At 43.7% G+C, this 14,563-nt stretch overlaps 1 protein-coding gene across 10 annotated transcripts in view; it reads right to left on the reverse strand.

Moving 5' to 3' along the window:
* frmd4a (FERM domain containing 4A) overlaps nt 1–14,563 on the reverse strand; it is a 96,437-nt gene that overhangs the window by 9,660 nt on the left and 72,214 nt on the right. For 7 of the 10 annotated variants that reach the window (XM_084018462.1, XM_084018464.1, XM_084018456.1 and 4 more), the window contains exons 5-15: nt 12,239–12,323; nt 10,338–10,394; nt 9,639–9,661; nt 8,077–8,160; nt 7,908–7,973; nt 7,761–7,818; nt 7,486–7,572; nt 3,046–3,122; nt 2,042–2,183; nt 1,767–1,908; nt 91–224 (exon numbers count right to left, since the gene is read on the reverse strand). In XM_084018462.1, the coding sequence (XP_083874588.1) occupies nt 91–224; nt 1,767–1,908; nt 2,042–2,183; nt 3,046–3,122; nt 7,486–7,572; nt 7,761–7,818; nt 7,908–7,973; nt 8,077–8,160; nt 9,639–9,661; nt 10,338–10,394; nt 12,239–12,323 (955 nt within the window). The remainder of the gene's footprint in view (nt 1–90; nt 225–1,766; nt 1,909–2,041; nt 2,184–3,045; nt 3,123–7,485; nt 7,573–7,760; nt 7,819–7,907; nt 7,974–8,076; nt 8,161–9,638; nt 9,662–10,337; nt 10,395–12,238; nt 12,324–14,563) is intronic. The other 3 variants (XM_084018463.1, XM_084018460.1, XM_084018457.1) reach the window with 1 other exon arrangement.

A 14,563-nucleotide genomic window follows, 5' to 3' on the forward strand; every position in this document is an offset into this window, starting at 1 on the left:
CTATGAAAGGCGACAAGGGGACAAGTTAGAAAAGTAGAGCTAAAAAGTATTGTGATTTTCAAAACATTTGCCATTCCTGTTTTCTCATACCGCCTCTCTGATGCAGATGCTCTTGAGTTCCTCTAGTCTCTTTTTTAGGGTTTCCTCCAGAGCTTCCTGCCTGGCCCTCAGTGCTGCCAACATGTCCTTCTTTGCTGTCTGAGAGCTGTCCGATTCCTGAGAGCCTGCAGGGTACACACAACACCTAACGTGAGCTGATAGTTAGAAACATAGGTGTGTGTGTGTGTGTTTGGAGTTGTGGGGACTTCTTCAGAGGCAAATTACGGAGGGGAGGTAGAAATTTGTGCATGCACCTGCTCTCCTCGCAGGATGTTTACAGGGAAGTGAATGGAAGGCTTCGATAAGGAAACTGAGTTGTAGTGGTGTGTTTATGCGAGTGTGAGTGTTTCAAGGAAGGGGCAGTTTAGGACAAAGTCTGTGACGCACAATCTCCAAGGCTCTGAGATGGTGCCAGTCTTATTTGTAAAACACATACGCCCTCCCCACACGTTCTGTTTGTAGCTCTCTCCCCGACTGTGCGGTCAAACTAACAATACAAAACTAGCCACTGCTGAGACAGTGGTGGCAGAAAGAAACATTTCATCGACTTCTGTTCCAAGTCAATATTTAAGTTCAATGTTTCTATAGTCTTGCAGGTACACAAACACTAGCAGCGTCCTTACAGCTCACAGCTAGTCAGACAGAGACGTGTTGGCTGTGGCGGAGAGGGGAGGTGCATCATGTGGAGTCACAGTTCCTGTGACATGTTTATGTTGCTGGGCAGAGATGGCCTCCAGTCAGCAGTGGATCACAAAATCAACACATTGACACGACAATTTAAAAGACAAGTGACAAAATGCAGAGAGATAAGTCTAAGACTATGTATGATAGTGGAACTAAAGAGCGACAAAGAGAGGAGAAAAGGGGAGATTAGGAGACTAGAATTGATAGCCGAAGAGATAAGGCGAAAGGATAAGGGAGAGATGTTAAATCAGAAAAGGAAAAAAACAGATGAGCTGTGGAGAAATCAAAATGAGGACAGCATGCAGGACATTTTAACTTAAAGAAATGTATTCAGTGCAGACCGCTATATATAAATAGATGACCCCACAGCCATGTACAGACACACATGCTCGCCTCGACATTCATAAATGATGCTGCTTTGGTCTCGACAGTGCATGCCATTTCAGAAGTGAATAATGCAGCGTTAGCGAGTCAAGTTTCCGTATTTGTGTTTCTATTCAGCCTAATTACTCACTTTACATGGCTGTCTGCTTTTAAAAGGGCACCCTTTATACTCCTAAATTTAGTTCATGTACATATCTTCCTGTCATACTCTCTTACTCGTTCAACATTTTGAAGCATTGTCTTAAAGGCCGTGGAAAAGTTGTGCACTGACCTGCTGCCCTTTTCATTCCCTCGCCCACTAAATTTAGAGGGGGCAGGGGCCTCTGGAGGATGAGTCTGCGTGACATGTAGGGTGGGTGTGGTGCTCCATACATACAGACAGACACTGGGTGGGGGGTGTGTGTGTGTACAGTGTGTGTGTGTCAGGAGAGAATCAATGGCCTCTTTCCAGAAGCAGCTGTTTCTGGCTCTCCAGTTGTCAACTCCCCTTCGCCACCACACATGCAAAGACAACGACTTATACACGTATCCATCTTTTCCCTCCCTGCTTGTCGGAGCCTCATTCCCTCTCAAGCAATGTCACACACACGCCGACTGACCTGACGAGAGCAGACTGCCGCTGCTGCCACTTATAATTTTGCCTTTGCTTCCCATGTTGGCTAGTTTGGAGGTCTTCAGAGTTCCTGTTTCCGTAAGGTCTATGGCGATCTCATTCAAACTCCGCGCTGCATGGATCTTAGACTGTGGAGACAAGAAAGGAGAAGGTTTGTCAGTTTAATTGCAACACTCTTACCGAGTCCGCTGAATCTGGTGTACATTTCTAATGGGGTCTGCAGTCTGTGGTGTGTGTGTGCATGTGGTGGGCATCACTGACCTTGCTCTGCTTGCGGTCCAGGTAGAACTGGTGTTGGCTGATGGCCATGGCCCAGATGGACTTGATGAGGGCAGGACAGGCGTACCACGTATGCACAGCGATGCCGCTGTGACCAAACGTCCTTCTTGTCACCGACGCCCTACAGTAAGAGCGGACACAAGGCCTCCTTATATACACTGAATACAAAGGATGGCCACATACTTAAAACAGTGAAAACACTCCCACCTGACAACCCCACCACTACCACGAATACTACAATTACCAAAGTGGCTATTAAGAGAGAGGACAAATATCAGAGGCTTGAGAGAGCAAATCTCATAGATATTTTTTTGCAAAGCCACACACGATGTTAGAAATTGTTTACTCCTCCTTATTTAAACAGACATCTGTAGCTGAGCAACAGACCAGCTCACCCTAATGACAGCTTCCTTTAAAGAAAACACCACTGCTCTCTGTTTCACCCTGTCTGTCTCTTTTTCTCCCACTCCCTCCCTCCCTCCATCTGTAGAATAACACTCCACATATACAGCCATTTTAAATAAACACAAGAGAGGTCACTTCCTCCACACAACAGCTATCGCACGGCCATCTATCCTTCTGTGGTCAACTATCAAGGGCTTACTCCGTGTGTGTGTGTGCAAATGCACATGTGTTTGTGCATGCATGTGGCTGCACAAATGTCTTAACAATCAGCCTATCAATCTGTGTCAGGCTCCACTGGGACATCACCAATATCTTGCTCTATTGCCAAGACAAATGCTGCAAGTGTTGGTGAATTAGATTCCAATCGCTCATTTTCTGCCCTGTAGTTTGAATGTGAACACGTTCACGTATGGCACAGTGATTTACAGTAAAAGCTACTGGAAGGTGTCCATAACAGAGGGGAAAATTCTAACACTCCAAATATTAGTTGGAGAAAATTCAATAGAAACAGCGTGCAATCACTAAAGTAGAACTGGTATCAAGCAATTTAACTCATGCTTTAAAGTGTGATATAAATTTACCTCCTGGGGTCATGAACTTCCACCGAAAACTTCTTCTCTCTGAAGTAGAGGTTCTCCAACTGACGCCATTGAAACACCTGAGGTTGAGAAGAAACACACTCTTCAGGGCTGCACACACAAAAACCTGCTTCAAATTAAATCCACACAGCCTTCGGCCAAATCCTCCATTCTCTTCTGTGTATGTTCCAATTTGTTTTGAGAGAAAATGCAATGGATACGGAGGAAAAGGAGAAAAAAATGGACGTAGTTAACTAAGAGGAGGAGTTGGGAACAGAGAAGGAGGTGGAGGGAGAGGAGAGAACCTAGTCTGTGGCTCTCTGATCAGGTCCAGACCAGGCAGCCCTGTCCACAGCAGATCCCTTCGTTGGATGACCTCACTCTGAAGAAAGACAGTGTGAGAGGGAGGAGGCTTTCTTTCCTCTGCTCGGATTTTCTTTTTTTCTTTTCCGTCCGCTTTATGAACCATCAGCTCCTCTTTAAATGGTGCCAAAGCCAGCTGGGTGAGAAAGTTTCCCCCCAGACATACTCCACAGCATGTGTGTATCCATAATCCTCCCAGAAGCAGGGGAACAGGACGTTATGAGTTGGTGGGTGTTCACCATCTGTAGGCATGTGCATGTGTGTGTGTGTCAGTGGAGAAAAAAAAGTGTGTAAAGTTAAGTTTTCCTCCTCTCCCGCTAGGGGAGGGAGGGGGCGTTTATGGCTCCCCTCCTCCTGACCCCTCCTCCCTCCCTCAGGGACTGTGCTTCCTGCTCTGGGCTCACTGGTTGGGAGGTGTGTGTGTGTGTGTGTGTGTGTGTATGTGTGTGTGTGTGTGTGTGTGCATGTGTGTAACGAGAGGTCAGGGGAGGTGTGATGAAGGGGGGAAAAAGCTTTCTGTGGCCCGTCCAATTGAAGTGTCCTTGCTTTGTTGAGTGAGACCTCGATGGACACGCAGATACACACTTTTATAAAAGGACTGCATCTATCAGCTGGAGCTGACCGGCAAACACACACACACAAACCTCTGATGTACACTGACCAACTCCAACCACTGACAATCAGGAGAAAAGAAGTAGAAGTCAAGCTATGACAGGAGGAGCGAGGAAAAGAGGAGAAAGGGAGCTAAGGGAGGAACAGGTCACAGCTCAGGAATTTTAACTTACTGAGAAAACAATGGACAAAGGGATGAGAGGGAGGAAAGGGGAGGAGGGGGAGAAATATGATGAAAAAAGTGTGTTAATTTTTGTACTGAATTTGTGTGTATGTGTGTGTGTGTGCACGAGCATGAAGAAAGAAAACGCGGCACTCTTATCAACACTGTTGCTGTACCGTACATTTTCAATGGAGTGTGGAGTGCTAATGTAGCATGGTGCTAAATATAGCGGGCAGGGTTGATAGTGAGGGAGTGGGACTGTTGGCGAGAAATGGGCCTGAGCTGTGGAAATGAGATAGGTGTTTGTAATTGTGCTCAGGCACGAGACCGCTGAAGCTGTCTTCTCCATCAGAGAGGAGCCGCTGCAGATTTTGGAAGTAGACTTTGATGATGCATGATAAGTGGTACATGTCAAAGCAGGCAAATAGTGCTCAAATATCTAATCAGCAGTCACATGATCTACAACACGGTGCAATAAAGTCACCCTCGTGTTTAAAATTAGACGTTTTTGTGGTGATTCTGTGCTTTTCAAAAAGGGCTCCAGTTACATAAGTCTATTGTATTAATGAAACCTTTGTAGTTTTTTGGCAGACTGTGAACAGCATGAATATCTGATAACCAACATGCTGACAGATTATTTCTTAAGAACTCAGCCGTTGGGTGCTTCTATTATTAGCTTGAAGCTGGTGCATGTAGGTGTGCATATACTATAAATCCTCTTCCTTTTGACTGTAGAACACTTGCACACAATGGCACAAACATGCACAAGGAGAGGAAGGGACTCTTCATAACCGACAGGGTGCTCATGTGTGAGCAGACCCACGTCTGTCTGTGCACCACAGCACACATGTATTACAGATCTAAAGGTCAGATCTGATAGAGTGTTCAGGCTTTTCTTCGGTGTAGTGGACTCCCTGAGGATTACGGGAAGAATAGAACGTTTAAATAGCATAGCTTTTCTAGAACCTGACCTGAGAGACCGTTGCTTTAAAGACTATTGTTTCGCCCATGGGTGGGGCTCTGGTGTGCAGATACACTCTGGAGGCACTTCCTGTTGTTTGTGTTTTTGTTGTGACGTTTTGCAGGGATGACATTTATAGAAAAGCTAACCAGAACCGTCTGTAAGTGCCTTTTTGCTTTTAAATGAAACACAGACAGAAGCGAGAAAATCTGCAGGAAAATATATCTATATGGTGTGAATGGCATATGAGATGATATTCATTTAAACTACCGTTTACTGCGTTTGATTGAACCTTCTGGCGGCTTCTTCACAATGTTGACAGAAGCTTTCCCGTGTTAGCTTTAAATCAATCAGTCAGGCAGTCAGTCAGCACACAGACCCTATAATCTCTGTCTAAATGAGTCAGATAACACTAACCAGGCATCAGTATGGTGTGTGGTTCGGTTGTAAACCCATGTCTGTGTGTACTGTGTGTGTCTGCATGTGGCCAGCGGTAAGCAGAGGGGAAAAAGGATGTTAACATCCCAAATAAACGTGGAGGCTGTGGTAGATGGTCTGCATTTAGAAACAACAGGGATCTCCCCTTGTAAAAGAACTAACTAATTAAACACAACTGTCTCCAGTAAACACACCTATTCTGCAGCACAACTTGAGAGTCACTTAAGGCGCTTTTTAATGGAAAAAAAAAGGCTGGTGTTAAAAAAGTTTTTTTTTTAGTGTGACAAAAGATGGTAATTGGCCCATAATGTCTCATAATTAGTGTTCTGCTTCACCTCGCTGAGTCACTGCACTGAAAACCTGTGAGTCAGTGATTACTGGTACTGGAGCGGCTGGCTGATTGACTAATCTTTAAAATCAACTGCTCTTGCTCTGGTTTGCTGAAATACTCTCATTATGACAATGACATATGGAAAGCTCATCGTGACCTCTATGAGTGTCTCTTCCTGTGAAACACTGAACTGCTTTGGAAAGAGGCACCGCCCACCCTTTTTGTCCGTCTTATTAGTGGAAACTTACTGTGTTCATTGGCATTTAGTCGGTCTTATGATGTTGCATTAAAAAGACATGCAGTCCACAAATCTTTTTTGGGCCAAGCTCCTTAGACTACAATGCCACTTGTGCAGTGAGGAGGCCCAGTCTTACTTACTCTGTTTTTAAATGTGTGTGTGTGAGGGTGAGGGAGAAAGAAGCAGAGAGAGTGGGAGAGAGGGGAAGACAGCGAGGGGGTCAGCACTGAAGCTTAACAGACCAGTGACTCACTCTGACTGTTGCTATGGCAGCTGAATGCTTCATAAGTCTCTAGTGTGGGAATGCTGTTAACTCCTTCTTCCCTCCAACTCTCTAAAATATTTAAAATCCCTCTCCTTTCTTCTTATCTCCGAGAACGCTATAACTTGCCTTGTTTCACTCTGTCAACCAACGTGTGTATACTTTGTGAAGTGAAAAAAACACATCATTCGTGACCTTCTCTCAGGTTTCTCCACCGTGAGATAATATGGACTGCATTTTTTCCATCGCCATGGTTATTTGACACCGAAGCAGCCGAAACATTCGGAGTACTTGGAAATGAGGCAGGGATGGTGCTCAGTGGTGAGACACATTTACACTGGAATGCACCAATCAAGGCACAGACATGCAGAGCACAATGTTGGTGGCAGGAAACAGGAAAGCCGTGGCAGACAGGAAGTATTCATCAGGATGACGAGTTCAGAGTTCAGTCCAATTCCTCTGTGTGTGTGTGTGTGTTTATGAGCTCAAGACTATCAGTGTGTGAGAGTGTCTTGGTGGTCAGTCAGTATGCAGGGATGCTGTTCACCCCATTAACACACTCTCAGACACAGCGGAATGTCAGAGATCAGAGCCCTAATGACAGCTGGAGGTCAAAGGTGAGGTAAGAAAGGCTTTTACATTTGACCCACTGGGAGGAGGACCCCATTCAAAGAAATAAAAGCAGAACAGGATGTAAAATATTCCAAGAAAGACTGCCTCCAGACAGCAGCATTTGTACAGCATTGTTAGTGCTCCTCTCAAACACAATGTCCTCACTGACTGAATGGAAAAAAACAGACAGTGGAGGCCATGAAAACATTTCCTTCTAAAGTAACATGTTATTTAGATTAACTACCCACTTGTCTTTAAAATGGAGCATGAAAGAATTTGGAGCAAAAAAAAAGATACGTTGGAAATCATACATTCTACACAGAAGCAGAATATTGTTTAAATAAGGCTGTGGTAAATCAACACTTTTGGAAATCATGCCAATTTCATTTTTTTTAAAGCTCATCGAAACGAGCGACGGAAGGTTGAGCAGAGGACAGTTTGTGGTGCAGAGAGATCATCTCACCTTCCTGGGTTTGACTTTGTCCTGGTGATCATACTGAAATATGCCTTTATAGCTCAGACCCAACCACCATGGGATTCCCTGCTTGTCCTAAAACACACAACAGAAAAAATACCTCAGGAAAGGTTGTGCATGTTTATGGGATTGATGGAGAGAGTAAGGGAGTAGAAATAGCTTAAAGCTAGCATCATATCTCTAAATCTCCCGACTTACAAGTCCGGAGTTAACAAAATGTGTGTGTGGTGTGTGTGTGTGTGTGTAAAGTAGTAAAACTGTACCTTTACACCATAGTAATGTACTCCATATGTAGGCAGAGACTCCACAATGCTCATATAACTGTGAGGAACAGAAAGACAGGGTTACATGTACTCTATACCCCTCCATACAGTGAACAAACCCAACCAGAGACACATACAAACACTCACTTTACAATAGCTTGCCCTCTGGACTGCCCATTGATCTTCTTGTAATGCTCTATGACCCGGTCTTCACTGTAGGACAGGAGAAGAAGAGAAAAAAGGAACATTAGGAATGACGAATGACGAGAGCTTGTGCGGCATTGTGGTTTTCAGGATAAATGACATAACATCTCACCAGTAGGCCAGAGATGGGTGCTCCTTTAGGGCCTGGGTGGGCAGAGCAGGCAGCTTTTTCAGGTCACACTTGGTTGCATCATTACTGTGAGGGAGAAACCACAAAACCTGGTCAACATTACTTCTGTAGGAATAATCATTCTCAACTACACTTGGCGTCGGTGAACTAAACACTAGAACAGGAGGAAACAGTTTCAGTAAAACTGACTAAGCCATACTACTCAACTGTAGAAAAAGGAGCACTTAATATTTAGCTTCTCCCGTCTTCTACTCTGAAATATTCAGCGGAACAAGTTCATGCAAAACTGAGTATTTCCCAGAGCTGTCTTAGAAATGAAACTTTATCTGTGTGTGGCCCAAATGCTCTCTATGAGACACCGACAGTTGGAAACAGTAGAGGAAAGAGGGGCAGACATACGGACACAAACACAAAAGATAAATAAAGAATAAGAGGATAAAATGTGATGGAGGCAAAGATAACCACAAAAGCAGAGTAGATGAGACAGAGAACCACGCAGACTTGGCTCCAGATTCAGTTTTCAGACCTCCGATGGCAGGCAGGAGGTCTTAATACCCCACTCTAATCCCCTAGCATCTCCCCAGCCTCCACCAAGGCCTCGGAGGATTGGGGAAAGCCCTGGGAACATGACAACCCATGAGCTAAAGCCCTGGAAGAGATCCCATCCACCCTGCCGGCAATGTGGGAACACAGCTATGTCTGGATTGGCTGATATCCATTCAACTAGCTACTTATTAGGAATACCCGGTTGTTTGCATAACTTTGCATTGTACCTGATGAAAGGGCAGACAAGGGCTGAATTTGAACAAATACAATGTGTGCACAAGTCAGTAAATCATATATTCAGCCATAGCATCTTATTTTTCTTTAAATATTTTGAAATGAATGCTGAAAGTTCTTTCCCATGCAGATTCACTTGTTGGTAGATTTTTAAAATACGTGTAAAGTTCTTGGAATAAATGGACAATGGAAAAATAATGTCACACTAGAAAATAAAATATCAAAAGAAGCAATATATTACCGATCATAATGGCTATTTTTAAAGGAGCAGCAGTGACCGATAGAGGGAAATGTAATATGGTTGTGGGGTATAGTCTATGTAGTGCTCCAGCACTAGAGCTTTTAGAGAAGGGAGGTATGTGTGCGTGGGAGGAAGAGGGTAAGGAAAGGGGGAGGAGGGTGAAAGGAATGTCTCCAGAGTGTGTCACATTCCAGTCCTCTGCAGGATATTGTGTTTATTTACTCCTTTCACCGGCGGAAATTAGGTCAGAGGTGGTGACTGCTGTAGTCTGTTATCTGAGCTCCAACAATGAGGGATGAGGGATGGGATACATTTAAGCCAACATCACACAGATGTACATCTGAAGAGCCATATGTGGAACATAACTCACGTGAAACAAGTACTGTATGACTGTAAAGCTCCATCGCTTTCTTTAACTAATGTGAGTTTAAAGATAGTAAGAGTGAACCAACTCCCAGCTACAACCTATACTTTTTTGCAATGCACATTGCATATTATTATTACAAGTGACTGATGTGCTTACCTGGTGAAATCCCCTTTAGCCTCCTGTGGAGCAGAAAAGGAAATAGAAAGGATTTACATATATGGATACGTGAGCAGCAAGCAGTGACTAATAAATGTGTGTTAATGTTCTTTTGGCATTCGTGAATGTGCAGTCTGGACTGCTGTACTGGAATCAGAAGAAACATTAAACCCCCATCTGGAGTGAAACCTCTGAAGGCATACAGAGCAGACACCTGATACTGTGCATCTGCACCTGCAGGGAGGGCACACACACACATGCACACATACAAACCACTCAGCCCTCGCAGCATCACGGTTAATGGACTGACCTACTCTGAGGAACGGATGGCAATGAGGATAATTTGTGAGGGAAAAGATTTTCCCTCCTGCTCTGTGTTCTATTAGCACTGACTAACTGCACCAAGAATTTAGCTCCAAGCCAAGAATGTTGCTACCAAAAAAGACAGTTGAGGTTTTTGGGATTTAAAACCTCCAAGCCTCAGTGCAGATTACTGACAGATTGATGACTGCATTAGATAATGTGAGTTTAATCATCGTCAATTAGGATCAAAGGCTGGTGGAGACATTTTGGAAGGAAACTTCAAGCTGTTTCAGAACTGTTTCACTGCAGAGCCAACAGCCCCGGAATAACTTGTGTGTTTGGTTGCATGTGCTAACGGTGACACACAGACACGCACACGCACACACTTAATCTTACTTGTAGAATAAAGGCAGCCAATTCGAAGACAACATCACTGTCCACTTCAATAAGCTCCTGCAAGAAAAAGAGAAGAGAGGACGGGTGGTCACACACTTGTTACTGTAGGAAATAAATAAAACACTATGCCGATATTGGGGGGAAACGTCGACACGCCTCTGACCATCATCCATTAATCGGAGATGGGTTTCTAGTTCCTTTGATCTCCCTACCTCCCCCCATCCATTTCCCTCTCTCTCCCGTCTCTAATTTTATGACCTCTTCATGTGGACGGAGCTCAGAGATTAGAGGCAAACTGAGGGAGAGGGGGATTACGGAATAGATGCTCCGGGTACTGTTTTTGTAATTGTACTGGGGGTTTTCCTTATTTCAGGACAGGTGGAAATTCCTGGGGAAAAGGAAAAGCCATGAATGATAATGAGTGTTGCTGTTTGGTTTTGTTGGTGTTGGTGTGTGTAATCACCAGCCATGTGTGTGTACATATACATGGAATGTCTGAATTGAGGGGGGAAAGGATAAGTGTTAGTGGGCAGTGAGTAGTGGGTCAAGCATGCCAGGAATGCTCCCTTTACAATCCAGCGCTTAATTGGTTGGAAGATGAGACAGCCAGGATGATGTGTATACCACCCAGTGTGACTGCAAATCGTCACATAGAGTGTGTTATTGTACAGCTTGCATTCCCACAGTACAGCAGAGACTGTTTCACACTACTTATACAAACATAGACAGCAGAAGGTGAACATATACAGTATCCTGATCTACTATATTCAACTACTGTGTAGGTGCAACATGTTTTCTAAAAAATCTGAGTTCTCTATGATTTCTCTTTTTCTCTCCTTCCATGGGATCATCGGGAGAGCTGGTAGAGAGATTGTTGGTGTTTTTGCCGACGTTCTTATCAAGATCACACGTGATAAATGAGCATACATGGATCTCCGTCAAGGACAGTTGAACAGAGCTACTGATGGGACTGAATCAGAGACCGTCTGTTTGTGGGATAGTACTTTGTAATATAGTCACTGCCTTTAGAGTTTCGCTGTCTTCCCAATGGACACAACAGTAAGACAGATCCTTGCATATGGAAACACTAGGTTTAAACTAAACAATCTGTACAATGTATACTTAGGTGGGCTTTACTATTTGACAAGATTAGCTATGGAATGTTCCCATCTATACCCCATGCATACAAGAAACCTGCGTATGACGTTACACTGTGAGAAGGATGATATGATGCATTTAACTGTACTAAATATGGCTCTGATGAAGCTTACCAGCCCCTAAAATAATGTGTCCTGTAACATTATCACAGTTTTCTACTTCAAGGCATTGAATGACCCACTATTTTCCCTCGGGCAACATACGCCCTCTTCTGGACATGATAAATAACTACTTTACACTGGTGTCACTGCTTGTACTGTACACTGGTCAATAGATAGTGTAGAAGTGTTTGCTTGTGCAAGAGATATAAGCTATTTTGTGTTTATGTTTTTGTGTGTAGAGTTTCGACAAAGAGGGCCCTAGTTTCAGAAATTGCGTTTTAGCAATTGTAAAAAAAAAACTGTTAACAGTCAAAATAAATGTGCGTCAGCACTGACAGATGGAAGCAAATGTGTCAAATTATTTGCTAGTTGCTGGAATGTGGTGGAGCACATAGCATGATAGGTAACAGCTGATGCAAATGTTCCACATTTTCTGCTTCATGTGCAGAATACCAAAGAACATGCTGTCCTCTTCATTTAGGATAAAAAAAAAATGTGCTAATAAAATGGCATGCTTTACGCCACTTAATTCTAACTTAAAATGTGCCAACTGGACACATCCACCTTCTTTTAGCACCCCTTAATTATAACAAGTCAACAGTTTTAGGGAAATATGTAATGGCAACAGATGAATTAGTTTACCTTGTAGATGATGGATTTGGCATTAAGGAAAAACAGCTCAATAGTGGCATTGTCCTTCAGGTAGGATATACTCTCTATGTAGAACCTGAAAACATAGAAGGAAAAGCATCAATACAAGCAAAGGGGAAAATGGTCACATTTATAAAGAAGATCTGTGACGTTTATTATCTATTTGCTTTATAATTAAAAAATAACACACAAATAATATAGGAGAATGGGTTAAAAATGCAGGCTACACTAGTGTCATGTGGATGTGACAGAAATGCTGCAATGACCAAAGTGACCAGAGGGGGGCACATCATAGGCGGACCTATACCAACATCCTTTCACTTCCCCTTAAACCAATTCCCCCTCTCACCATGGAAGCTGGCAATGATCCATTATTAGTTTGTTAGGGTGAGCACATTCCACGATCTGAATACACACACATGAAAACGCACACACGCACACACACACAAGTTGAATGTGCACATGATGCACTTCACGCATTGTCTGCCTCTGCATCATCAGCACTGTGTGGTGATTCCACATGCACATACAGTACATCCACACACAAACTCTGTCACATACTGGAGAGGAAAAGCACAGTAACCCACTTCTGGCAGAGTGGTGAGGAGGGCGCTAACATAATAATGCTGTCTAAATTTAGCTCATGAATGCATGCAAAGCCAGAGGGAAGCTACTATGGTACGCTAGGAATCTACTCATTGTTAGCTCTCCTCTGGTGGAAGTTTGCATTAAAATATAACATTATAAACACCTTCATTACATGACATGAATGAATGTGTCGTTTTGCGTGTGTGTATAGTTGGTGAGGGAGAGGGATTGTGGGAGGATCAATATCGGTGGGCTTAAATCGCGTTACCAATTGAGCTGCAAGGGAGAATGAGAGGAAGCCTTGTCAATATTCAGTGTGAACATTTAATTAAAGCCACAGTGTTGATGAGACATACACACACTGCCAGCACAGCAGCAAGCATGCAAAAAGGCACCTACTGAATCAGCAGGAGGTGGGCATCTACCTAGCATTTACACTCACTCCAATGACACATTTGAATACAAATATGATGTGCATGCACCTGTGCAGACACACGTGCACCTTAACACCCACACAAACATACACACACAGAAAACCTACGTTGGGCTAACGAGAACAATATGCTCGAATTGATAATGGATTCAGGCCTGACATTTGGGCTGCTAGTCGTTCCATTAGAGTCCTGAATCTGCGCATGTGTGTATGGGTCGAAGAAATAGGGTGGGCTGTGTGTGTGTGTGTGCGTGGGCGAGAGGGGGGTGAAGTCATTGTGACATTTGGAGAGATTGAGGTGAGAGATTAGACTGAACTACGGGGAAAATGGGGGGGATGAAGCCTCAAAATGATGTCAAAGTTCACAATGTGACAGCCTCAGCACCGTATCCTCAAACACCTATTAGTCTATGTAAATACACACACAGCGACCCCCGCCCTGACCATCACAGACACACATACACAGTTGGTTTTGATAGCTCTATAACGATAAAGAGAGAATATGCCGTGAATATGCAACTTGACTGAAATAACGGCCATGGCTAAGGCGACAGTATATTGCAGCAAAACATTCTTATCTGCACATCTTTTGATTATATTACATTGCACAATGACACTATTGTTCACTAAATAGGGTGAACAATAAGTCTATGTGCTAAAAATACGGTTTTGCTCTACAGTCACCTCATTGTGTCATGACAACCTGTGTCCTAAATGTCAACACGGAAATGACTAGTCAATGACATTGTTTAGCAGGGTTAATATGCGTCACGTTGCTATGTACGTTGCTAAGCAAGGCTTAATCCCTGGGGTGTATATGACATTTTCGAGATATGTTGGGGACAGAGCACAACTAGTGGACCCAAAACAAAGGCTTGGCTTTCCCTTGCCGGCTTTAACCGAGAGTGCATGTGAGTGAAGGCAGAGAGTGGGTTGGGAGTGCTGTGCCTTCGCCTCATTTGAGGCTAAGAAAATTCAGAACCCTGTCATAACAGCTCATAGAGGAGTCGGCATCGACTGGGGAAATGAGTCCAACACAGCAACAGAAGGAAGAGCACAATGCAAGGGCACATGCCTCATTATAGATTGAGTCATAGACCCTGTTTAGCTTAACATTGACAACCGTCGTTGAGTCGTCCACAGTTCTTATTGGAGTGTTTCTGACACATAGAGAAGAAATGGTATAGCTTCTCTTCATATAGGATTCTGCCATCTTATTTGGAGCATGGCACTGTGTAGTCATCACAAAGCTACTTGACGGGATTTGCATGCAGCGTATGCTGATGAGGTCTCAG

Source organism: Eutrigla gurnardus (genome assembly GCF_963514095.1).
Source record: "Eutrigla gurnardus genome assembly, chromosome: 9".
NCBI lineage: Eukaryota > Metazoa > Chordata > Actinopteri > Perciformes > Triglidae > Eutrigla > Eutrigla gurnardus.